The 27,551-nt window shown below is 38.5% G+C and overlaps 1 protein-coding gene across 3 annotated transcripts in view; it reads left to right on the forward strand.

Moving 5' to 3' along the window:
* The window catches only part of SLC44A1 (solute carrier family 44 member 1), a 232,354-nt gene that overhangs the window by 95,789 nt on the left and 109,014 nt on the right, over nt 1-27,551 (forward strand). For all 3 annotated transcript variants that reach the window (XM_061426397.1, XM_061426396.1, XM_061426395.1), the window contains exon 4: nt 19,229-19,365. In XM_061426397.1, the coding sequence (XP_061282381.1) occupies nt 19,229-19,365 (137 nt within the window). The remainder of the gene's footprint in view (nt 1-19,228; nt 19,366-27,551) is intronic.

A 27,551-nucleotide genomic window follows, 5' to 3' on the forward strand; every position in this document is an offset into this window, starting at 1 on the left:
ATTCAAGACCAGAACCTATTCCAAAGTATATTAATAAGATTACCTGAATGTAGGTTAATAATAGTAATAGAAACAAAATAGAAATATCAGAAATAAACTCATAGTGGTTTAATATGTGAGAAATCAGTGTTTAATAAAAAAAGCATTGTTGAATGATAATATGAAGAAAGCTACATTTAAATCTATTTTAATCTCATACCATGCATAATAAATTTCAGATGAGTTAAAAATTTTTCCTTTATCTATTTTTAATTGAAGGATAATTACAGTATTGTGTTGGTTTCTGCCAAACATCAACATGGATCAGCCATAAGATGAGTTAAATATTTTTTAAACAAACATTTAAAACATTCCTACCTTTATTATGGAGAAGAGATCATTTATCCATTGTTGAAGCAATAAAGAAATAAATTAGTACCAAGGTAATCATGTGTAATTATCAAAAACTTTGGTTCTCTAATATAGAGAAAAAAGCAATGCAATGAGAATAATATTTATAGATTTTCTCTGATAGGTAAGATTTCCTGTGAAATTGTCTACCTTACTGTAGGTAGTGTTGGTTTATACTGTCACCGTGGTTGGTTTACACTAGAGAGAAAAACATGAATATGTGTGGCTTAAAGATCTTCATTTGTAGTGAAGATAATAGTAGTACCTACTTCCTAGAGTGTTTTGAAGGAATAAGTATGATACATGATGTATACTCCTTAGCACATTGCCTGGAACCATAAATGGTAACTGCTGTTTATTATAATCATCTTCATTGTTACCATCTTCCAAAACAAGTTTCAAAGTTACTTATCAAAGTTTTTAACCCAATTGGGAAAAACACAGCCAGTTGAACCAAGTTTACCTTTGTGTAGTTTACAAAGCACTTGCACATATTCTGTTTCATTGATTCTCACCCTGTCCCTGGGAGAGGTTTTAATTTCTTCTCAGTGGGGGTTTTCAGGATTCACTGTTCTGTAGTCCCAGCTTCATCTTTGTCATTACCCTTAAATCAATTCAACCTGATTCAAGAATTCCCCATCCTGACCACAGCCTTCTCTCCTAGCTTGTGTGTTTTTCTTCGTCTGCTAGAGTCATTCTCTGACTTCTATTTTTTTGACTCCTGTACTTTCTAAGTGCTCTTCCTTCTCTCTTTTATCCCTATTTTTTCTGATAATGTTTTCATAATATTGTGACAATATCTGTCCCCCGTCTCTGTGTTTTTCTTTCTCAAAGATTAAAAAGAGATCTGTGATGGGCAAAGAGTTTGATTGGATATGTCTCCAAAGAAGAGAGATCAATGACCAATAAGCAAATGAAAAGATGCTCAACATCATTTGTCATCAAGGAAATGTAAATCAAACCCACAATGAGTTACCACTTCACATCCACTAGAATAGTTATAAAAAAGACACATAGTTGACAAATGTTGGCAAGAATGTGGAGAAATTGGATCCCTCTTACATACATTGCTGGTGGGAACAAAAAAAAAGTGCCACCACTCTGGGAGACAGTCTGGCAATTTCTCAAAATGTTAAGCATAGAATTACAATTCATAATAGCCAAAAGGGGGAAACAGCACACATGTGCACCAACTGATGAAGGGATACATAAAATGTAGTATGGAATACTATTTAGCCATCAAAAGGCACAAAGTACATATATATCTACAACATGGACAAACCTCAAAAATATTATGCTAAATCAAAGAAGTCAACCCAGAAGACCACATTTTATATGATTGTAAATTCATATGAAATGTTCAGAATAGGCAAATCTGTGAAATGAAGGTAGATTAGTGGTGTCCTAAGGCTGGGGGTTAGGGAGTATAGGAGGTTTGAAAGTGGCTGCTCAATGGGTATGAGGTTTCTCCTGGGAGTGACAATGTTCTAAAATTAGATTGTGATGATGGATGAACAACTTCATAAATTACACTTTAAAATATTGAATGGGACTATACAGTTTACAGTTTAAGCTCAATGAAGCTTAAAACTAAAAAGAAAAATAAATCTCTGGCTTTTGGCTCTTAGCAGATAGGATTTCCTCATTATGAGTACTGGAACAAGTTGATTGTGAGAACCATCCCTTTCTGTAGTACTGACCATGAACTTGGGTTTAGGGGTATTCTTCTAGTTAACTAGATAAATAGAAAACTTCTTGTAGGTCTTATGAAATACTTTTTAAAGACTGTTTTAATTTGCTTTCTGTCTCAGATTAGTATAAAGAACACAATATGATGTCTGACTCATGGCAATTATTTCTCCCTTTATAGGACAAGTATAAGGAGAAGAAAGACACTGAAGCTAAACAGGAGGATCAGTTTTCCCCTTGTGTTCCAGTTCCATGCCTTTGTTTTGTAATGTTGCTATCTCTTTTGGCTCTTTGCTCATCTTACTTTACTCTTAGTTTTAGTCTCTTTGGGGGCTTTTGATTAATCTGCTCAAAGCCATGAACTATGAAGTCTCTCTTCAGAAAACTACATGTGAATTTGCATACCAAATGTTGCTTACAATTTCAGGAGGATCACAAATTTCACCCAGGATAAGAATCTCAACTCCATACACTCACCTGGGTAATCTTATGCTCTCTTGTAGTGAAGTTATCATTTATATGCTGATAATTCCAAAATTTATTTCTTGTCCAGATTTCTCTGTTAGAACACTGCAGCCATCTGTCTAGGTCCAGTTCGATACTCCACAGACACCCCGACTCAAATTGTCTGAAGTTGGAACATGGTCTTTATCCCTCCATACTGAATCTGTCTTATTGAGTAGAACGAGAGCCCAAGCCAAGAATGCTTTAGCCACTCTGGCCTAAATTAGATGCTAAGTATCCTTCTTCATTTCTTCCTTTCCCTCTCTCTCTCCAGTCAGCAGGTTTTCTTGATTATGCTTACATGCTCTTGAAATCTCCTTTGCATTCCCTTTCCCACGCCAGTCCAAGTCCTCCTTTCCTGGTAGAGATTCAGTAGCCCCCTGACCAGTCTCCTTGCTTTCTCTCTTACCTTTAATTCAGTCTCTCAGTGACAGCTGGCAAACTCTCAATGGCTTCCCAGTGTCTTTAGAACAAACTCCAAACTTTCTAACATCTTTAATACCACTTGCAAGGCTCTATGTGATCTAGTTCCAGCTTACCTGTCTCTTTTGTCGCTGTGCATCTCAACCATCCCAGCCTTGCCTCTTTTCTCAGTAATGCCATGCTGTCTCTCACTTCTTAAGCCTTTGCATGCTCTGTTTCCTCCCTGCTCCCACCCCTGCTCTTCCACACCTTGCTAACTCTTGCTCATTCCTTAGGTCCTGGCTATAGATTTTCTTTCTTCTGGACTCCTGTTCTGACTCTCCATTCATAGCGCCCCTTTGATGCATCCTTTGCCATCCTCTTTTTTTTTTTTTTTCCTGTTAAAGCATTTACACACAGTTTTGTCATTGCCTCCCTCCTTTCTGGGCTATAAATACTAGGTAGGGAGACACTTGTTTGTGTTGGTCTTATTTTTCACTGTATTGCTAGTGCTTATTTAGCCCTGCACCTGGCAGAATGTTCAATACATTTCCGTTGAATGAATGAGAGTTATTTCCTTTTACCTAAAATATCTTCATCCTTACCTTCCCTCTACTCTTGCAGCACTTGGTAAAATCTTACATGCGTACCATCCATTTATTAGTTTACAAATAAGAATGAAGCTCTTTTCTTATTCCAGGCACTATTTTAGGTACTGAGCATATAGTGATGAATTATACAGTTAAATATCTCTGTCTTCTGGGAGCTGCTACTCTAACAGTGGAGACAGATAATAAACAGTAAATAAGTAAAATTGACGTTGTGTTATTGAGTGTAAGTCCTGAAGAGAAACAAATAAAGCAAGAAAGATGGGTAAGGCACATCAGAGTAGAGAGGTGGTATTTTAGATAGGGTGTCCAGGGAAAGCTTCACTGAGAAGATGACTTAAGTGAAGGCTTGAAGCAAGTGGAGGAGCTAGCTATTGGTGTGCTGCTATCTGGGGAAAGAACCTTTCAGGCAAACAGATGTGCAAAGGCCCCATGTGAGAATATGCCAGAGTGTTTCAGGAACAGGCCAGAGACCAGGGGGGAGTGAGGTCAGGGAAGTAAATATTCTGAGTATCAACTGCTGCTTTCATCCAATCCCTGGGCCTCCTCTTTAGTTTTTTTTTTTTTTTCCCAAGCTCTCAGTGCTGTGAATTTCCTAGGAAGGACTAGGAAAATTTCTCTTAGCAGTGCCCTGTGAGTCAAGAGCTGCTGTGGTACTGGTGTAGAAGGCTGCCGTGTGGGTAACAGCTCAGTTGCTTCTTTGGAGGTTGGGGAGGTGCACGCTTAGACATTTCTTTAACACGCACTGCCTCTTTCTCAGGATGGTTTCACCATGGCCTCTTTAGGATTGGGAAGGCAGTGGTACGTAGGACACCACAGTCGTCGGCTGCATAGGTTGGACTATCCACAGTTCACCTCAGCCCTTTTTTGTTCAGTCTGTGTCCGTGCAGTCTTGGGGACTTTATAAACATTGTACAGTTCTGTCAGCCACTACTGGGAGTTATAAATTGGAAGATAAATATCTGCTCACAGTTTGTTTTTCTCTCTGCTTTTAGCTTTGTCCCAGAACTTTGGGGGCCAGGAAAGCTGTAGTTAATTATGTTGTTACACTTAGTTGTGTTGGGTTTCACTGACCTTACTGTGCTGGCCTCATAGCTCTGTCCTTTATAACACAGCTCTTCGTGGGGTAATTGGGTTCCACCCCAGCTGGATGATTGTGCTTGCCTTCCTGGCACCCCTCTACAGGAAGTAAGAGGCCTCCTCTGGGCAGACTTCCACTGTGAGTGGAGCACAGCTCTTGGGCTCTCTGCAGTCTATATTTAGCAGTTGCAGAAGCTTCTGCTCGGCTTGTCGTGTTTTCCTTTTGGTGTGACTCACTAATGGTAGCACACTCTGTGGAAGGGGGCTATAAATTGTAAATTGATATGAAGTAATAATTGGAAAAATGATCAGACTCCATTTTTATGCCCCTCTGGGGAAAACACGTGTCAGGAATCACTAAAGCAGAAGGCAACTGAAGGATTTTTTCAGCTGGCTTTCCAGTTTTAGTGCTGCAGTGCTTCCATCCTGATTAGAGAGGAGAGAAGCCAAATTCGGCAGGAGGCGGCCAACAGACCTAGTATCTGCTTGCCACCTTTTGCTCCAAAAAGCCCTGCCGCAGAGAGTTGCCATGGCAGCGGGAGGCAATTTAATGGCAAAGGCTCATCTCTGAAGCGGCACGCTGCTGGTACTCCAGCCTTCCCCTCTCTGGCCTTCAACCCAAGAGGCTGGTTATACCAGGGCATCACTGTGCCGTGGCCATTTGAAAGGATGTTGTCTAATGGAGTAGAACTGTAAGATGTGCCCGAGTCTGAGGATGGCTGCCTCTTCCATCGCCTGCCTCTCCCTGGTGTATAAGCCCTTTGATGTCCTATCCTGTAGTCCACCTTCTCAGATTATTTGCAGTTCCTTAAATATGCTCTTTCATGCTTCTGTGCTTTTACTCTGCTTCGAATGTTTACTCTGCTTCGAATGTTCCCTTCCCCATCTGTCTGGAAAATTCCTAGTCACTTTTCAAAATGTGGCTTAGCCACTGCCTCCTGCTTTGTAATGCTTCCTCTAACCCCATAACCTCTGCGGAATTATGCTATTTCCTCTGCTATCCCCATTTTGCCACAGCTCACACGGTTCTGAGATGACTCTGTATTTTTGTCTTTTCTTCTCTAGTTACTTGCATTTAAGAACAGTTTGTGTGTGTGTGTGTGTGTGTGTGTATGAATTTCATATCCCCAGGACCTAGCCCAGGAGCGGGCACATAGTAAACACTTACAATGTATGTTGAGTAAATTAAGTTTTCATATCAACCTTTTTTAAAAGTTTATTTAACTTATTTATTTTTGTCTGTGCTGGGTCTTTGTTGCTGCATGTGGGCTTTCTCTAGTTGCGGTACACGGGCTTCTCATTGAGGTGGCTTCTCTTGTTGCAGAGCATGGCCTCTGTAGTTGTGGTACATGGGCTTAGTTGCTTCGTAGCATGTGGGATCACCGTGGGCCAGGGATTGAACCTGTGTCTCTTGCATTGGCAGGTGGATTCTTAACCAGTGGACCACCAGGGAAGTCCCATATCAACCTACTGAATCCTTGTCACAGGGGTGTTGCATACCATTCAGCCAACAACACCATCACATCCAAGTGGGGCTTCACCTATTTTGGGATTCCAGAGGGTTGACTCAACTTGATCCACTGATTTGATGGCTCTGTAACTCACTTGCCATTGCATCTGTTCTCACTTTCCGGTTCGAATTGGAACAGCAGTGGTGAAGAGAGCAACACCCTGGGAGTCAGTCTCCCCAGGGCTCATGTCCATGGAGCCTTTAGTTAGTTGCCCAGCTTGTAAGTCTCAGTTACTTCTTGTTGAATTAGGACGTGTGAGGACAGCCCTACATGGTCAAGCTTACTGTTTTTACCTTGCCTTATCTTCCATTAGGAAAGTACAGCAAAATGGAGGTTTAAACTAGGTTTGAATCTTCTGTGGCATCTTTATCTGCATCAGATTGTTCGCTGTTCACCTTCTTTTTCTGAGTAAGGCTTTGAAGGTCACCCCTTTCTGTGTCTTTTGTCCCTTTTCTTGCACTTTCCTGTGTTAATGCCCCTTCCTTGGCCTCAGAGCCCCATTTTCATCTTTGGTGCATCTGTTCCCTCAAGTTCACTGTGTAGGTAGATATTTTATTTAGGTATCTCTCCTTTCCTGCCCTTTAGGGATCCCTTACTATTGTATTTCAAGAATTTCTGTTTTAAATGAATTTTTCTCTCCTTTGATAATTCCCAGGAACGACCTTAATCATAATATATATTTATCTTTCTTAACCCACTGGCCTCTCTAATGTTTGCATTATAGTTCAGTTTGAACATTTTTTTTCCCTTCCCCTAACTTTTAAGTTCAAAGCTTGCTTTGGCCGCTTTACAATTCTCTTTGCAAATGTGTTCTTCTCTGGGTCATGTGATCATGCTGTGCGCGTGTTGTATAGGCCAGTGCCTGCAGGTGTCTGGGCTGTTTCATTTGTGCAGTATTTTTCTCTTGGTGCTTCTCTTCTCTCATCCCCACTTTTGCTATTTTAGTCATTCCAGCTCCTCTAAAGAATGGAAAGCTCATATCAAGCTGTTTTTAAGGTATTACTAGGTCTAGTAAAAGATTCTCTGAGGATAGCAATGAAAATTTGCTTTTAACGTAATCTTATAAATTATCTTTGACAGTGGTTCTCCATCCTGAAAGGATGGGGCATAGGAGCCAAGGCACATAATTAGAGTTACCAAAGATGCTTTCTCAAAATTCATCTGCCTCATCCCCATCCCACCCATTTGCCTGGTGGCAGATGGAAGTAGGCAGTTTAAAGAAATCTTTCTAGAATATTTTATAGCTTTTTACCTGGTATCTCTTGCCTCCTCTCGGTTGAAAAACACTCATCTGCTAATTTGTTATAAAAATCTGCCAGTGCTATGCTTATTTGAGAGTTGGTTATTTTTTTCATTTCAGAAAGATAAAACTGCCACATATAGTTCATTTTTTTTTAAGTGAAAACTGAAACGAATGTAAGGATTTATTTACCAGGCTAAGGGTATTTTCAAATTGAAAGGCACCAAAGTGCAGTTTTAATCAATCCTGAATTTGTGTGTTTAATACGTGCACTTTTCCTCCTCTGTGAATATTCAATTAAATACCAATTAGTTAAAATATAATTACTTATAGACGTGTTGCCATGGATTGGATGAACTTCAGAATGATGGCAACAATGTTCAGAGTTAATATAGAACAGTTACAATTATCAGTTGTATTTGTGAGAAATATTTTAAGAGTAGAGCAGAGTGGAAGTAGAGTTGAACTCAGAATCAGAAGGACTGTGTTGGATTTCATAACTCTGTCATCTGCCTGGTAGCTCTCCTGGATCATGTCGTTAGTCCCTAAGGTTAAGGTCTCTGTCTCATCAAGTTGGCATGAGGATCAAATAAAGTCATTAATGTGGAGTTCCCAGCACCCAGACATTGACAGAATCTAAATCTAAGGCCTAAAAATTATTTTAAACATGTGTGTGTACATGTTGTGTGTATATGCATTTGAATATGGGAAATGCATAGGCAATTAAGTTTATTGTGTTCTTAGACTATGGACCTTGGTGGCTTTTGAGTTTAATGATGTGTATGTATGTGACTATATTTCCTGAGGATACCATTTAAAGTTATTTTGGTTATGTTAAATATAACATTCTATTGAAGTTATATAAAGTTCTATTGAAGCAGATTCTTCTGAACCATATACACAGGGTTAAAATGTGCAGTGTTCATTTTACAGTGTTGTAGTCATAGTAGAATTCTTCTTTCCCTCTTAATTTTTCCCCTGTGCTAGATCAGTTCTGGAGACCTGCTTAGTTCTTATCAAGGCTAATGCCCTAGCAGTCATGAATACACCTACACAGATCTTTCTTCCAGTGAAAGCTAAATACTAGTATTATAGTCCTGTTTTATGTCTATATCAGAGAAGTGTTGAATTTAGTGCCTTACTATGAAATGTAAAATTTGTGAAAGGCAAGCCAGTTCTTAATGATATGAATCACGAGCATATACTGCATGTTAGATGCTTTATGTATACTGTCAATAACATTATGACAAACTAAAAAATACGTGGTATGCAGTTTTACAGGGAAGGAAACGGAGGCCCAGAAGGATAAATATATTCCCAAAGGTCAGAGAACTGTTAAGAAAGAAAACCAGAAATTAAGCTCAGATTGATCTGACCCAGGTGTGGTGTAAAGCTGCTGCCCAGTATGAATCAAGGGAGTGTGCTTTAAGATATAAAAAGGTTGGGAATAAAGTGAGCACACTTCTGGCCTTGGAGGGGGACAGAAGTTTGCAGGATGATCAGATAAGTCATCTGTTCTGAAGAAGCCGTAAAAGGCACTGTCATTGACCCAGTCTAGGCCCAGCTATCTGCAAGACCCTAGAAACCTCTGGCTTTCTCTCCTTTCCCCAAGATTTTTTTCTTTCTTTCTTTTTTTTTTTTTACTGTCTTGAGATTCTCCAGATATTTCTTAAGGTGTTGTTCATCGCTTATAACCATACGATTAACTTCTCTACCCGACCCCGGTTCTACTGTCCATCCCACCCAGCACCCCAAGCACATGCATAGAAGCACACAATAGGATTGTGTGAGGATAAATGATAAATGAATAGGTATTTAAAGGATGTGATGTAGTGTCTGGTACATAGTAAGTACTCAATAAATGTTGACTATTGTTTCCATGTTAATAGTATTATTATTAGTGGTGGTGGTGGTTGTGGTTGGTAGTAAGTGAGTCAATGGTTCTAGAATGCCTTTCTCAAGGCCCAGCATGTTCTCTGGCCAGGGCCTGGCTTTGAGCAGTTCATTGTACCAGCTCTCAGGCGTTGGCACCTGTAAGATAAGATATACAAGACGGAGGGAGAGTTCATAAGGGAATAATTATCTCCACATAGAGATTGCCAGGAAGTTTCTTCTGTGCACTAGATCAGACAGTGAATCCACTTCCAAGCCACAACTTTCTGCCTGACTTCTTTCCTTTAATCTATGTAGAACATTAATGGTATTGGAGTCACTAACAGAGTTACAAAAAAATTTTTTTTTTTTAGTTTGGTGAGTTGTGGCTTATACTTAACCTTCATGCTGGGTTCCTGATCCCCAGCGCCACTGAAGTATTCAGTGGTTACTCTACCCACAATGGCCTTCCTAGTCTACTCCCAACTTTTTTTTTCTGCTTAATTTTTTTTTTTATATCCCTTTACATTATCCATTTGAACACATATATTGACTTCTGCTTTTCAGTTTTTCTCTAATTCTTGTATTTGGTTGTATTTTTTGATTTGAATCATATTTTGTAAACAACAGAGGTTAACAGTGTGGGAAAGGTTGTTGGAAGATACATTATTTTATAAAACTTTCCATGGACCCAGTAGAGTAGAACCTAAGGCTGGAGGTTCTTTAACTCTTATCTTGGGAGAAAATATCCCTACTTGTAGTCTCTTCCTGGATCAATAATATTATTCTTTGCTTATCTCAGTTAAGAGGGTTTGGCTGTTACTTTCTTTTTGGGTAAAAAAAAATGTTTTAGTGTAATTTCTAATTAATTTTCTCTTTCCTAAAATATACATGTACAGGAAACACAAAGGATAATTTAGGATTTGGGAGTTATTTTGTTTCTGTGAAATGGACCTTTTTAGTAAACAACATTTATTATAGTTATCTCAACTCAAAAGTAATGTGCATTCGTTCTAGAAAATTAGAATTCTAAAAAGTAAAAGAAAAAAATTAAAATCACTATTCTAGCACCCAGAGATGACTGTAGTTGAACTGTTGGTGTATTTTCCTCTACTCTGCATTCAACTTTATTAAATTTTATAATGCATTTTTACAATTATATATTCTTTAGCTCAAGTTTATCTTTTTTTCAACTTTTTTACTAACATTCAGATGAATCAAAGAAACAAAACAGAGGACATAAACCTGTATCCTCTAGTGTAGAAGTGTGACAATATATTATGAACAAGAAATAATATTTAAAAATAGCCCTTAGGGCGATTAGTTAATTACTTTGAAAATTAAAGTAACATCTTTTCCCTCTTTTCCATACACCAAAATGTATCTAAGCATAAGTAATGGGAAGTAATAGGGAGCATAAAGTGGTGAACTGATCACACAGATAAAAAAGATTTGATGACAAAGATAGAAAACTATTTCAAAATGACAATTGGCAAATCATTGGAAATACTTGTATCAGTCTTAACAAAAATTTAATACTCTTAATATACAGAGGTGTTTTTTTTTTAAATATCATTTAGTGGTTAATAGAACACCTCCATTTTAAAAACAGACAAAAGTTATAAAAAATTTTGAAACTGCAAGTGAACAATGTATGAAATAATGTTTAGACTCATCAAAAATGCAGCTAAAACAGTAAGGTATTATTCCCCCTCCCTCCTTTTATTTTTTGACATTGCCGCTTGGCTTGTGGGATCTTAGTTCCTAGACCAGGGATTGAACATGGGCCCTTGGCAGTGAAAATGTGGAGTCCTAACTACTAGACCTACAGGCAATTCTCTCTCTCTTTTTTCTTTTTCTCTGTTAAATTGAAGGATAATTCACCTACTACGCAATGTTAGTTCTGGGTGTACAGCATGGTGATTTGTTATTTCATACATTACAAGATGTACACCATGATAAGTAGTTACTATCTATCACCATACAAGATATTACAATATTAATTCTGTTCTCTGTGCTGTACATTTCATTCCTATGATTCATTTTTTTTTTTTAATAACTGGAAGTTGAGTGTACCTTTTAATCTCCCTCACCTATTTCATCCCCTGCCTCCCCAAGCCCCTCTGGAAAGCACGTGTTTGTTCCCTGTATCTGTAAGTCTGTTCCTGTTTTGTTATGTTTGTTCAAGTGTTTCATTTTTTATGTTCTACATGTAAGTGAAATCATATGACATTTTTCTCTGTCTGACTTATTTCACTTAGTGTAATACCCTCTAGGTCTCTCCATGTTGTACAACTGGCAAGATTTCATTCTTTTTTATGGCCGAGTAATATTCCATTATACATACATGCACATCTTCTTTGTCCATTTATCTCTTGATGAACACTTAGGTTGCTTCTGTATCTTGGTTATTGTGAATAATGCTGTAATAAACATAGGGCTATATATTTTTCAGTTCTCCAATTCTTTGGCCACTTAATCCAAAGAGCTGACTCACTGGAAATGAGCCTGTTGCTGGGAAAGATTGAAGGCAAAAAGAGAAGAGGGCAGCAGAGGATAAGATGGTTAGATAGCATCACTGACCAAATGGACATGAGTTTGAGCAAACTTCAAGAGATAGTAAAGGACAGGAAAGCCTGACTTGCTACAGTCCGTGGGGTGTGTAAAATAAACAAATGGTACTACATGAATGGTACTATTATAAAGAATTGGACACAACTGCAGCCATGAAATTAAAAGACGCTTACTCCTTGGAAGGAAAGTTATGACCAACCTAGATAGCATATTCAAAAGCAGAGACATTACTTTGCCAACAAAGGTCCATCTAGTCAAGGCTATGGTTTTTCCAGTGGTCATGTATGGATATGTGAGTTGGACTGTGAAGAAAGCTGAGCACCGAAGAATTGATGCTTTTGAACTGTGGTGTTGGAGAAGACTCTTGAGATTCTCTTGAACTGCAAGGAGATCCAACCAGTTCATCCTAAAGGAGATCAGTCCTGGGTGTTCATTGGAAGGACTGATGCTAAAGCTGAAACTCCAATACTTTGGCCACCTCATGCAGAGAGTTGACTCATTGGAAAAGACCCTGATGCTGGGAGGGATTGGGGGCAGGAGGAGAAGGGGACGACAGAGGATGAGATGGCTGGATGGCATCACTGACTCTATGGACATGAGTCTGAGTGAACTCCGGGAGTTGGTGATGGACAGGGAGGCCTGGCGTGCTGTGATTCATGGGGTGGCAAAGAGTTGGACACGACTGAGCGACTGAACTGACTGACTAGCAACTGAACAGAAATATCTTTTTGAATTAGTGTTTTAGTTTTCTTTGGGAAAAATATCCAGAAGTGAAATTGCTGGATTGTACAGGTGGCACAGTGGTAAAGAATCCACCTGCCAATGCACGAGACACGGACTCCATCCCTGGATCAGGAAGATTACTTAGAGTAGGAAGTGGCAATCTGTTCCAGTATTCTTGCCTGGAAAATTCCATGGACAGAGGAGCCCAGTGGGATCATTGGGCTACAGTCCATGGGATCGAAAAGAGTCAGAAACTACTGAGCACACACACAGTAGTTCTGTTTTTAGTTTTTCTGAAGAACCTCAGTACTGTTTCCCACTGTGGCTGTACCAATTTATATTCCCAGTAATAGAACATGAGGGTTACCTTTTCTTCACATCCCTGCCAATACTTGTTACTTGTTGTATTTCTAATAATATCCATTCTGACAGGTGTGAGGTGATATCTTATTATGGTTTTGATTTTTGTTTCACTGATGATTGGTGATGTTGAGCATCTTTTGATGTTCATACTGCCCACCTGTATTTCTTCTTGAGAAAATGTTCTGCTCCTCTGCCCATTTTTTATTGAGTTGTTTGTTTTTCTGATGTTGAGTTATATGAGTTAGTAGTATATTTTGGATATTAACCCCTTATTGGACATATCATTTGCAAATATCTTCTCCCATTCAATAACTGGACTTTTCATTTCATTGATAGGTCCTTTGCTGTGCAAAAGCTTTTAAGTTTCATGTAGTACCATTAGTTTATTTTTGCTTTTGTTTCCCTTGCTTGAGGAGACAGGTCCAAGAAATTGCTAAGATGAATGTCTAAGAGCATATTGCCTATCTTTTCTTTTAGTAATTTTATGGTTTCAGATTTTACATTTAAGTCTTTAATCCATTATGAGATTATTTTTTATATGGTGTGAGAAAGTAATTGTTTCATTCTTTTGCCTGTGGCTATCCAGTTTTCCTAACATGATTTATGGAAAAGACTGTCTTTTCCCCATTGCATATTCTTGTCTTGTCATAGATTAATTGATCATGAGTGCATGGGTTTATTTCTAGCTCTATTCTATTGCATTGTTCTGTTTTTCTGTTTTTGTACCACACTTTTGATTACCTTCGCTTTGTAGTACACTTTGAAATGAGAGAGCATGATACCTCCAGCTTTGCTCTTCTTTGTCAGATTGTTTTGGCTACTTGTGGCTTTGTTGTTTCCATACAAATTTTAGAATTATTTGTTGTAATTCTATGAAAAGTGCCGTTGAATCTATAGATTGTGTTGGGGAGTACGGTAACTTTAACAGTAGTAGTTCTTCCAGCCCATGAGTGCGTGTGTGTGCACACTCAGTTGTGTCTGACTCTTTGTGACCCCATGAACTGTAGCCCACTAGGCCTCTCTGTCCATAGAATTTTCCAGGCAAGAATACCAGACTGGGTTGCCATTTCCTCCTCCAGGGGATCTTTCTGACCCAGGGATTGAACCAGCATCTCTTGTGTCTCCTGCATTGGCAGGTGGATTTTTTTTTTTTTTTAAACCAACTGCATTACCTGGATATGATGTAAACATTTGTTTACATCATGTTCAGTTTCTTTCATCACTGCCTTAGAGTTTTCTGAATGTAGCTCCCTTGCTTCCTTGGGTTAGATTTATTCCTAGCGCTTTTTTTTTTTTATGCAATTGTAAACAGCTTGTTTTCTTAATTTCTCATTCTGATAGCTTGTTGTTAGTATATAGAAACACAGCAGATTTTTGTATATTAATTTTGTTATCTTGAAATGTTACTGAACTCATTGATGAGTTCCAATAGTTTTGGTGACGTCTTTAGGATTTACTATACATAGTTTTAAGTCATATGCTAACAATGATAGTTTTACTTCTTCCTTTCCAGTTTGGGTTCCTTTTATTTCTTTTTCTTGTCTGATTTCTGTAGTAGGACTTCCAGTACTATGTTGAATAAAGTCACAAGAGTGGGCACCCTTGTCTTGTTCCTGATTTTAGAGGTAATGCTTTCAGCTTTTCACCGTTGAGTATGATGTTAGCTATGAGCTTGTCCTATATGGCCTTTATTATATTTGAGGTATGTTCCCTCTATACCCACTTTATTGACAGTTTTTATCACAAATTGGTGGTGAATTTTGCCCAAAGTTTTTTTCCACATCTATTGAGATGACCATGTGATTTTTATTTTTCAATTTGTTAATGTGGTATATCACATTGATTGATTTAGAGATGTTAAATCATCCTTGCATCCCTGGGATAAGTGCCATTTGATCATTTTAAATTTAAAATGATCTTTTAAATGTATTGAATTCGGTTTGCTGTTATTCTGTTGAGAATTTTTGCATCTGTGTTCATCAGTGTTACTGGCTTGTAATTTTCTTTTTTTGTGATGTCTTTGTCTAGCTTTGTTATCAGAATGATGCTAGCCTCATAGAATGACTTTGGAAGCATTCCTTCCTTTTCAATTTTTTGGTATAACTTGAGAAGACTAGGTGTTAATTCTTCTTTAAGTGTTTGGTAGAATTCACTTGTGAAGCTGTCTGGTCCTGGACTTTGGTTTGTTGGGAGTTTTTTGATTACTTATTCAATTTCGTTACTCATAATCAGTGTATTCTTATTTTCTGTTTCTTCCTGATTCAGTCTTGTGAGATTGTATGTTTCTAGGAATTTATTTATTTTCTAGATTGCATTTTATTGGCATATAATTGTTTATAGTAATCTGTTGTGAACCTTGGTATTTCCGTGGTATTTTTTGTAACTTTCTCTCATTTCTGACATTATTTATTTGGGCCTTCTCTTTTTCCCTGATGAGTCTGGCTTAAAAGCTTATCAGTTTTGTTTGTCTTTTCAAAGAACCCACACTTTTTTTCATTGATCATTTCTATCATGTTTTATCATTTTCATTTTATTTTTGCTCTGATCTTCATTCTTTCTTTCCTTTTATTAACTTTGGTTAATAAAGTTAATAATAAAAAAAAATAATAAAACTTTGGGTTTGTTCTTCTTTTCCCAGTTCCTGTAGGTGTATGCTTGGGCTTCTTATTTGAAAGTTTTTAAATTTCCTGAGGCAAACTTGAATCACTGTAAACTTTCCTCCTAGAGCTACTCTTGCTGCATGCCATAGATTTTGAATTGTTGTATTTCTGTTCTCATTTGTCTCCAGACATATTTAAATTTCCTCTTTGATTTCAACCCATTTGTGGGCTGCCTACGGAGAGGTGTGGATCTGGCCTGTACCACGTCTCCGTTGCCTGTTAGTAGCGTATTGTCTACCCGCCACATGTTTGTGAGTTTTGCAGTTTTGTTTTTTTGTAGCTGATTTCTGGTTTCATCCTCTTGTGGTCAGAAAAGGTGCTTGATATGATTTCAGTCTTCCTAAATTTACTGAAATTTGCCCTGTGGCCTAGCACGTGGCCCATCTGAGACTTTGTTTCATTATGAGCACTGGAAAAGAATGTGTATTCTGCTGCTTTTGGATAGAATGGTCTCTATATATTAGTTAAGTTCTGATTGAATGTGTCATTTAAAGCCAGTGTTTCCTTATTGACTTTTGGTCCACTGATGTAAGTAGGGTGTTAGAGTCCCCTACTATTATTGTGTTACTGTCAATTTCTCTCTTTGTCTACTAATGTTTGCTTCATTTGTTTAAGTGTTGGGTACCTTGTAAAGTTGCTCAATCATGTCTGCTTCTTGGTGACCCCATATAGACTGCAGCAATGCCAGGCTTCCCTGTCCTTTACTATCTCCCTGAGTTTGCTCAGACTCATGCCCATTGAATCAGTGATGCCATCCAACCATCTCATCCTCTTTCATGCCCTCTCTTCCTGCCTTCAGTCTTTCCCAGTATCAGGGTCTTTTCCAATGAGTTGGCTCTTCGCATCAGGTGGCCAAAGTATTGGAGCTTCAGCTTTAGCATCAATCCTTCCAATGAATATTCAAAGTGGATTTCCTTTAGGATTGACTGGTTTGATCTCCTTGCAATCCAAGGAACTCTTTTTTTTTTTTAATTAATTTTATTTTATTTTTAAACTTTACATAATTGTATTAGTTTTGCCAAATATCAAAATGAATCCACCACAGGTATACATGTGTTCCCCATCCTGAACCCTCCTCCCTACTCCCTCCCCATACCATCCCTCTGGGTCGTCCCAGTGCACCAGCCCCAAGCATCCAGTATCGTGCATTGAACCTGGACTGGCATCTCGTTTCATACATGATATTTTACATGTTTCAATGCCATTCTCCCAAATCTTCCCACCCTCTCCCTCTCCCACAGAGTCCATAAGACTATTCTATACATCAGTGTCTCTTTTGCTGTCCCGTATACAGGGTTATCGTTACCATCTTTCTAAATTCCATATATATGCGTTAGTATACTGTATTGGTGTTTTTCCTTCTGGCTTACTTCACTCTGTATAATAGGCTCCAGTTTCATCCACCTCATTAGAACTGATTCAAATGTATTCTTTTTAATGGCTGAATAATACTCCATTGTGTATATGTACCATAGCTTTCTTATCCATTCATCTGCTGATGGACATCTAGGTTGCTTCCATGTCCTGGCTATTATAAACAGTGCTGCGATGAACATTGGGGTACACGTGTCTCTTTCCCTTCTGGTTTCCTCAGTGTGTATGCCCAGCAGTGGGATTGCTGGATCATAAGGCAGTTCTATTTCCAGTTTTTTAAGGAATCTCCACACTGTTCTCCATAGTGGTTGTACTAGTTTGCATTCCCACCAACAGTGTAAGAGGGTTCCCTTTTCTCCACACCCTCTCCAGCATTTATTATTTGTAGACTTTTGGATCGCAGCCATTCTGACTGGTGTGAAATGGTACCTCATAGTGGTTTTGATTTGCATTTCTCTGATAATGAGTGATGTTGAGCATCTTTTCATGTGTTTGTTAGCCATCTGTATGTTTTCTTTGGAGAAATGTCTATTTAGATCTTTGGCCCATTTTTTGATTGGGTCATTTATTTTTCTGGAGTTGAGCTGTAGGAGTTGCTTGTATATTTTTGAGATTAGTTGTTTGTCGGTTGCTCTATGACCCACCTCCCAGAATATTGGAAATAAAATCAAAAATAAACATATGGGACCTAATTAAACTTAAAAGCTTCTGCACATCAAAGGAAACTATTAGCAAGGTGAAAAGACAGCCTTCAGAATGGGAGAAAATAATAGCAAATGAAGCAACCGACAAGGAACTCTTGAGAGTCTTCTCCAGCACCACAGTTCAAAAGCATCAATTCTTCAGTGCTCAACCTTCTTTATGGTCCAACTCTCACATCCATACATGACTACTGGAAAAATCATCACTTTGATTCTACAGACCTTTGTCAGCAAAGTAACGTCTCTGCTTTTTAATACACTGTCTAGGTTTGTCATAGCTTTTCTTCCAAGGAGCAAGTGTCTTTTAATTTCATGGCTGTAGTCACTGTGCACAATGATTTTGAAGCCCAAGAAAATAGTCTGTCACTGTTTCCATTTTTTTTCCCCAAAATATGTATGTTGGGTACATGTGTATTTACAATTGTTATATCTGCTTCTTGGATCAATCCCTGATCGTTCTGTAACATGCGTCTTTGTTTCTTCCTACAGTCTTTGTTTTAAAGTCTATTTTGTCTGTTCTGAGTATTGCTACTGCAGTTTTCTTTTTGTTTCCATTTGCATGGAATCCCTTTTTCCATTCCTTCACTTTCAGTCTGTATCTGTCTTTAGATCTGAGGTGCTCCTTTGTAGGCAGCATTTATTTGGGGTTTTGTGAGGTTTTGTGTGTGTCCTTTAAGAGTGGAGTCTGTTTGCTACAGTCCTCTGACTTCCCTGTACAAACCCTGCTCATCTTCAATGCTAGATATTCTGGAGGCTTGTTCTCCTGGTGCAGAGGCCCTGGACTGAGGGCCCATTATGGGGCTTGGATCCTTCTCTCCTTGAGCAGAACTTCTGCAGTTGTGATTATCCTCCCATTTGTGGGTTGCCTACCCAGGGATGTGGATCTCGCCTGCACCATGTCTCCGCCCCTCTGTTCATCTCACTGTGATTCCTTCTTTGTATCTTTAGTTGTGGAAAATCTTTTCTGCTAGTTTTCAGGTCATTCTCATCAATAGTTGCTCTGTAAATACTTGTCATTTTGGTGTGCCCACATGAGGAGATAAGCTCAGGGTCTTTTTACTCAGTCATCCTGGCTACCCTTGTATATATTTGTTCATTTTTATAATGATATGCTTCATATATGATTGTGTATTCACTAAAGTTTATGTATAAAGTATAATTCATGTTATATAGCAGTAATTTGGGGGGTACAATTTGTCAAAAAAAGAAAACTAAACCTAGTTATTTTAAAAAAAAAAGACCTAAAATAGATCATTTCTGATTACAAAATATACATTACAAAATTTTAAATATAAAAAATACATCATTAAAAATAAGTTCTGTAGTTCCTCCATCCCTACTGTTAAGAGTATATTTATAAGCAGTTACTTTTTTAAAATTGGGTATGACTAGATTTGCAAAATATTTGTTCATGTATGATTAAATTTGTAAAGTAGAATGCAATGAGATGTTCTTTGCTCTTAGGTTTATTCAAATATGCAGTGAGCCAGACTATGTTTTGTGAAATAACATCTCAACGTTTTTCTTCCTGCTTTAGGTATGTATTCTTTTTGGATCCATGCAATCTGGACTTGATAAACCGGAAGATCAAGTCTGTGGCACTGTGTGTAGCAGCATGTCCAAGACAAGAACTGAAAACCATAAGTGATGTTCAGAAGTTTGCAGAGATAAATGGTGAGACATTAGGCTTTCCAAGTCTATAGTACAGTCGCTGTTAAATATTATGTGTTTGCCTTTCAATATAAATTTGTCCTAGCATTAAATAAATCATCATAGAACCTTAGAAAGAAAAAGAAAAGTGAAGATACTTTTGGACTTCCTTGATGTAAATTATTATAGTCACTTAGGGAGCTTGTTGAAACACCAGATTCCTGGGCCCTGCCCAGGGAAATTCTGACTGAGTAGGTCTTTGGGTCCTGAAAATTTGTATTTTTTACAAATGTTTCAGGTGATTTTGATGTAGCCTGTTTGAGTCTTTGGGAAATACTAGACTACTGTATGGGAAATTCGGGTTTTTTTCCGCCCCTCCTTAAGTATAGGCTCAAAGTTAGTTTATTTTTATCCCTGGATGTAATATGTATCTATCATAGAAAATTTGAAAAGTTCAGAAAAAAATAATGAAGTCAAAAAACTTCCACCATTTTTCAGTGTGTTAATTGTATATATAATTTTGTGTTTTGCTTTTTTAATTAGGCATTATGTCTTAATCATTTTTCGAAGAAAAAAGTTATGAGAAACCTTGAGCTTAAATATTTGGGAATTCCCTGAAAAAATAAGCATATTCAATTTCCTGAACTCTAGCTTTCTTCTCCTAGATTGCTAATCTCCAGGTGCTATCCTCAGCTCCATATGACTCACAGCAGTTTTCTTCAGAGAATGTTTTTTTTAAAACCTCTCTTCAAGGAAGGCTGCATAGTGATAGTCCCTCAAACTTGTATTTTTCCATGAGGTTTCATGTTTGTATTTTGTGTGCGTGAATCCAGAGTTGCCTTTGTCCTGCCCAAAGGACAGGCTACTTCTCGCCTTGAACAAGAGCTGACTCAGGCATCCACCTGCTGTCACTTCTGGATGGTTGGAGAAATAGCCCAGGAACATAACTATACACACACCAGCCTGGTTCTAGAGTTTAGAGTGTTTCAGATGGAGGTGCTAGCCTTCTGAGGGAGCAGGATGGAGGCTCCCAGACTAGTGGTATTCTTATCTGTCAGCATCAGATAGTAGGAAGAGCATGGGACTAATTTGGACCTGGATTCTAATTCTGCTTCTGTCACTGACTGGCTCTGTAATGAGGGAAAGAAGGTATAGCCTGTCTGAGCCTAGACTTAACTCATCTGAGACATTGTAGGTTTTAAATAATGCCCCTCTCTTAGGTTGGTATGAGGATTAAATGAGATGATACATGAAGAGTACTGGATACTTGGTGAGCATTGAATAAACAGTTACCAGCTACTCTTTTAAGATCTCATTCTCTCATACGTGTGTTGATTTGCTGCGTCTAATACCAGGACGGTCAGCTCTATCATTATCAGGTTTCAGGGAAGGATGAGTTATTCCTTAAGGGCTTTCCTAAAATATCAGACAATGTGGGCATATATAGTGTACTCTGAAAGGTAGTATCATTGAGTGGTTAATTGTATAGACTCTGGAACCAGATTGCCTGGGTTCAGATGTTGGTCCTGCTACCTAATATCTGTGAGACCCTGGGCAAGTTACTCAGTCTCTCCATGCCTCAGTTTCCCCATCTATGAAACATGTGTATTTGTACCTGAAGCACCTCATAGAATTGATATGAGGAGTTAATACACAAAAAATGATTAGAACAGTGTTGGGCAAATATAACTTGTTTAAAAAAAAAAGGATTGTCTACTGCTGTTACATCATCATCATTATTATTCTACCAATGGAATGTAATACTTTTCCTGTCTCCAAACTCGTACTGAATTTACATACTGCTGCTGTGTTAATCTTCCTTATTAATCTCTTATTCAGAAATCAGTGGTAAAAGATAAAATCAAAGTCAATGGGTCTTACCCTGGCATTCAAAACTATGATCTAGTATTGAACTATTTTCTAACATGTTCTCTTGGACCTGCTGGATGTGAGTGTTGGTCCTTGAACCTGACGTATCATCTGGAAGGCCAGAAGAGAGCTGGTTCCTCGTTGGCTGTGTTGCCTGCTGTGATGATCCACTGGGGGAAAATGCTCCATGATGCCCAGTTTTCATGCTTTGTTTCCAGACCCCTGTCCTTGTAAGTGAATATGATACTGAGTATGGCCTTAATAGGTCTCGTTAAGAAGCACCTTCCAGTGAGTTTTGCAGCTTTGTATTACTCATAGTATCTTGCACAAAGTTGTTATTCAGGAGTGTTAATGAATAAACATTATTTTAGAAAACAGACCTCTTAGATTGGTGTCTAGTGATAAAGGCACCCTTAGGCTTTTGAGGCAGCTGTGTGCAAAATAAGTTAGCAGATTAGGCATTTAAAAAGTAGCAATGTCAACATCAAAAAGCACAGCAGTAGAGGATGGAGAAGATAATAATTTAAAAATGTAAATAGGAAACTATAAAATTGTAATCAAGAGGGAGCCTTTTTTGTAGGGGCCTAAGCACTTTAATTTTAAAAGTATCCCTAAGTTGAAATTTCTGAATTTCTTAAAAGAATCTATATTGTTTTTTGGATTGGTGACGTAAAGCTGGAGGTACAGGTTGATTTGGAAGGAGCAGATAATTTTTATTGTTATCTGTGTCCATTTGCTATTACAGCTTTATTTCTGTTAGAAAATACACAGTTCTTGACCTCAAATATATACCTCTTAGTCATTAATTTCAGAGATGTGAATCTTTAAAGATAATTTAGATTTAAGTGGGAACTTTCTGACTCTGTAAGAGAATTGTTAAAAGTCCATGAAAGAGCTCTAACATATGAGAAAACTGCAAAGCTCGTAGAAGACATAAGAGAAAGCTTTCTGACATTGGATTTGGCAATAATTTCTTGGATGTGAAACAGAAGCACAGGCAACAAAAGAAAATGTAGATAAATTGAACTCATCAAAATTTAAAACTTTCGTGAGTCAAACACACAATCAACAGAAAGAAAGGCAACGCGCGGAATAGGAAAAAACATTTGCAAATCTTGTATCTGGTAAGGGGTTAATGTCCAGACTATGTAAAGAACCACAACTCAACAACAAGAAAAAACCTACAACCTAAATAAAAAATAGGAGAAGGACTTGCGTAGACGTTTATGCAAAAAAGGTGTATGAGTGGCCAGTAGTAAGGATATGAAAAGAGACTGAACATCACTAATCGTAGTTCATCACTAATCATAATCATCAGGTGGCCAAAGTTTGGGAGTTTCAGCTTCAACATCAGTCCACCCAATGAACACCCAGGACTGATCTCCTTTAGAATGGACTGGTTGGATCTCCTTGCAGTCCAAGGGACTCTCAAGAGTCTTCTCCAACACCACAGTTCAAAAGCATCAATTCTTCGGCGCTCAGCCTTCTTCACAGTCCAACTCTCACATCCATACATGACCACAGGAAAAACCATAGCCTTGACTAGATGGACCTCTGTTGGCAAAGTAATGTCTCTGCTTTTTAATATGCTGTCTAGTTTGGTCATAACTTTCCTTCCAAGGAACAAGTGTCTTTTAATTTCATGGCTGCAATCACCATATGCATTGATTTTGGAGCCCCAAAAATAAAGTCAGCCACTGTTGCCACTGTTTCCCCATCTATTTGCCATGAAGTGATGGGACCAGATGCCATGATCTTAGTTTTCTGAATGTTGAGCTTTCAGCCAACTTTTTCACTCTCTTTCACTTTCATCAAGAGGCTCTTTAGTTCTTCTTCACTTTCTGCCTTAAGGGTGGTGTCATCTGCATATCTGAGGTTATTGATATTTCTCCCGGCAATCTTGATTCCAGCTTGTGCTTCTTCCAGCCCAGCGTTTCTCGTGATGTACTCTGCATATAAGTTAAATAAACAGGGTGACAATATACAGCCTGATGGTCAACACCAAAATCAGATTGATTATATCCTTTGCAGCCAAAGATGGAGAAGCTCTATACAGTCAGCAAAAACAAGACTGGGAGCTGACTGTGGCTCAGTTCATGAACTCCTTATTGCCAAATTCAGACTTAACTTGAAGAAAGGGGGAAAACCACTAGACCATTCAGATATGACCTAAATCAAATCCCTTATGACTATACAGTGGAAGTGAGAAATAGATTTAAGGGACTCGATCTGATAGACAGAGTGCCTGATGAACTATGGAATGAGGTTCGTGACACTGTACAGGAGACAGGGATCAAGAGCATCCCCAAGAAAAAGAAATGCAAAAAAGCAAAATGGCTGTCAGAGGAGGCCTTACAAATAGCTGTGAAAAGAAGAGAGGCGAAAGGCAAAGGAGAAAAGGAAAGATATAAGCATCTGAATGCAGAGTTCCAAAGAATACAAGGAGAGATAAGAAGGCCTTCCTCAGTGATCAATGCAAAGAAATAGAGGAAAACAATAGAATGGGAAAGACTAGAGATCTCTTCAAGAAAATTAGAGATAACAAGGGAACATTTCATGTAAAGATGGGCTCGATAAAGGACAGAAATGGTATGGACCTAACAGAAGCAGAAAATATTAAGAAGAGGTGGTAAGAATACACAGAACTGTACAAAAAAGATCTTCACGACCCAGATAATCACTAATCATAAGGGAAATGCAAATCAAAACCACAATGGATACCACCTCATACTCACTGGGATGGCTACTATAAATACAAAAACCCAGAATGTAGCAAATGTTGGTGAGGATATGGAGAAATTGGAATCCTTGTGCACCATTGGTAGGAATGTAAAATAGTGTGTCTGCTGGGGAAAACAGTATGAGGTTCCTCAAAAATTAGAAAATGGAACCAGGAGGATCTATAGGACACTGAAAATGCTTTGTATGATACTATAATAATGGATACACGTCATTATACATTTTTCCATGCCCACAGAAGAAATATAGTAGCCCTCATAATCAACAAAAGAGTCTGAAATGCAGTACTTTGGTGCAGCCTCAAAAATGACAGAATGATCTCAGTTCACTTCCAAAGCAAGCCATTCAAAATCAGATTAATCCAAGTCTATGCCCCTACCACCAGTGCTAAAGTATCTGAAATTGATCACTTCAATGAAGACCTACAGGACGTCCTAGAACTAATACCAACAAAAAGATGTTCTATTCATCACTGAGGATTAGAATGCTAAAGTAGAAAGTCAAGAGATACCTGGAGTTACAGGCAAGTTTGGCCTTGGAGAACAAAATGAAGTAGGGCAAAGGCTAAATGAATTCTGCCAAGGGAATGCGTTGGTCATAGAAAATACCCTTTTTCAAAAACACAAGAGACGACTTTACGCATGGACATCACCAAATGGCCAATACTGAAATCAAATTGATTACATTTTTCATAACCGAAGATGGAGAAGCTGAACAAGATCTGGCACTGACTATGGCTCAGATCATCAGCTTCTCATAGCAAAATTCAGGCTTAAACTAAAGAAAGTGAGGGAAACCACTAAGCCAGCTGGGTACAACTTAAATCAAATCCCCTATGAATATGCAGTGGAGGTAACAAATAGATTCAAGAGATACAACTTGTAAACAGTATGCTTGAAGAACTATGGACAGAGGTCTGTAATATTGTGCAGGAGGCAGTGAACAAAACCCTCCCAAAGAAAAAGAAAAGCAGGAAGGCAAAATGATTATCTGAGGAGATTTTACAAGAGCTAAAGAAAGATGAGAAGGGAAGAGCAAGGGAGAAAGGGAAAGGCATAGCCAACTCAATGCAGATTTCCAAAGAACAGCACAGAGAGATATGAAGGCCTTCTTCAATGAACAGTGTATAAAACTTGAGGAAAACAACAGAAGGGGAAAGACTAGAGATTTCTTCAGGAAAATTGGAGATATCAAGGGAACATTTTGCCCAAAAATGGGCACAATAAAGTACATAAATGGTGGAGACCTAGTAGACACCGAAAAGATCAAGAAAAGATGGAAAGAATACACAGTACTGTGTAAAAAAGATCCAGATGGATGGGGTGATTACAATGGTGTGGTCAGCCACCCAGAGCCAGACATTCTGTAGCACAAAGTCAAATGGGGCTTAGGAAGCACAGCTGTTAATAAAGCTAGTGGATGTTACAGAATTCCAGTATAATTATTCAGAACCCTAAAGGATAATGCCATCATGGTGTTGCATTCAATATGTCAGCAAATATGGAAGGCCCAGAAATGGCCACAGGACTGGAAAAGGTCAATCATCATCCCAATTCCCAAGAAGGGTAGTACTAAAGGATGTGCTAACCATCGGACAATTGCACTCATCTCCCATGCTAGTAAGGACATGCTTAAAATCTTGCATGCTAGGCTTCAGTGTTATATGAACCAAGAACTTCCAGATGCCCCATCTGGATTTAGAAAAGGAAGAGGAACCAGAGATCAAATTGCCAACATTCACTGGATCATAGAGAAAACAAGGGAATTCCAAAAAAAAAACCCATTTACCTCTGTTTCATCGACTATGCCAAAGCCTTTGACTGTGTGGATTACAATAAACTAGAAAGCTCTTAGAGAGATGGAATACGAGACCATCTTACCTGTCTCCTGAGAAAACCTGTATGGGGGTCAAGAAGCAACAGATAGAACCTTGTTTGAAACAACTGATTCATTCAAGATTGAGAAAAGAGTACAACGGGGCTCTCTGCTGTCACCTGGTTTGTTTAATATGCTGAGCACATCATGAGAAATGCTGGGCTGAATGAGTTACAAGCTGGAATCAAGATAGGAGAAATAGCAACAACTTCAGATATGCTGATGATAACACTCTAATGGCAAAGTGAAGAGGAACTAAAGAGCTTCTTGATGAGGGTGAAGGAGGAGAGTGAAAGAGCTAGCTTAAAACTAAATATTAAAAAAACTAAGATCATGGCATCTGGATTCGTTACTTCATGGCAAATAGAGGGGGGAAAAGGTGGAAGTAGTGACAGATTTCCTTTTCTTGGGCTCTGAAATCACTGTGGATGGTGACTGCAGCCATGAAATCAGAAGACATTTCCTTCTTGGCAGGAAAGTTATGACAAACATAGAGTGTGTTGCAAAGCAAGACATTACTCTGCTGATAAAGGCTCTTATAGTCAAGGCTGTGGGCTTCCCAGTGGTCACGTATGGTTGTGAGAACTGGACCATAAAGAAGGCAGAATGCCGAAGAATTGATGCCTTAGAACTATGGTGCTAGAGAAGACTCCTGAGGGTCCCTTGAACAGCAAGGAGATCAAGCCAGTCAATCTTAAGGGAAATCAACCCTGAATACTTGTTGGAAGGACTGATGCTGAAACTGAAACTCCTGTATTTTGGTCATATGACGTGAACTGACTCATTGGAAAAGTCCCTGATACTGGGAAGGATTGAGGACAGAAGAAGAAGAGGGCGTCATAGGATGAGATGGCTGGATGGCATCACCAATGCAATGAACATGAACTTGGACAAACTTTGGGAGATGGTGAGGAATAGAAAGGCCTGGCATGCTGCAGTCCATGAGGGTGCAAAGAGTCGGATACAACTGGGCAACTGAACAACAACAGCATGTAAAGCACAAAGATGAACTCTGATGTAAACTATGGACTTTGGGGTGGTTATGATTTGTCAGTGTAGGTTTATCAGTTGTATCAAACATAGCATTCTGGTGGGAGAATGTTGATAATGGTGGAGGCTAGGCTTTATGTGGGGGTGTGAGGTTTATGGGAAATCTCTGTACCTTCTTCTCAGTTTTGCTGAGAACCTAAAACTGCTCTTAAAAAATTGTCTTGGAGAAAAATAGATTGCTATCTGACCCAAAAGTTCCACGTTTAGAAGAATTGACAGCAGGATATCGAAGAGATATTTGCACAGTTATGTTCGTTGCAGCCTTATGCTGCCAAGAGGTAGAAGCAAACTAAATTTCCATTGACAGATGAATGGATAAAGAAAATATGGTATATACATACAGGGGAATACTAGTCAGCCTTAAAAAATAAGGAAATTCTGCCATATACTATGTATGTATGAAGCTTGAGGATATTATGCTAGGTGAAGTAAGGCAGTCACAGAAAGACAAACACTGCACGATTACACTTATATGAAGTACCTAAAGTAGTCAGTGTCAGACTTTATTTTTTTGGGCTCCAAAATCACTGCAGATGGTGACTGTAGCCATGAAATTAAAAGACACTTACTCCTTGGAAGAAAAGTTATGACCAACCTAGATAGCATATTGAAAAGCAGAGACATTACTTTGCCAACAAAGGTCCGTCTAGTCAAGGCTATGGTTTTTCCTGTGGTCA

Source organism: Bos javanicus, chromosome 8 (genome assembly GCF_032452875.1).
Source record: "Bos javanicus breed banteng chromosome 8, ARS-OSU_banteng_1.0, whole genome shotgun sequence".
Classification (NCBI taxonomy): domain Eukaryota; kingdom Metazoa; phylum Chordata; class Mammalia; order Artiodactyla; family Bovidae; genus Bos; species Bos javanicus.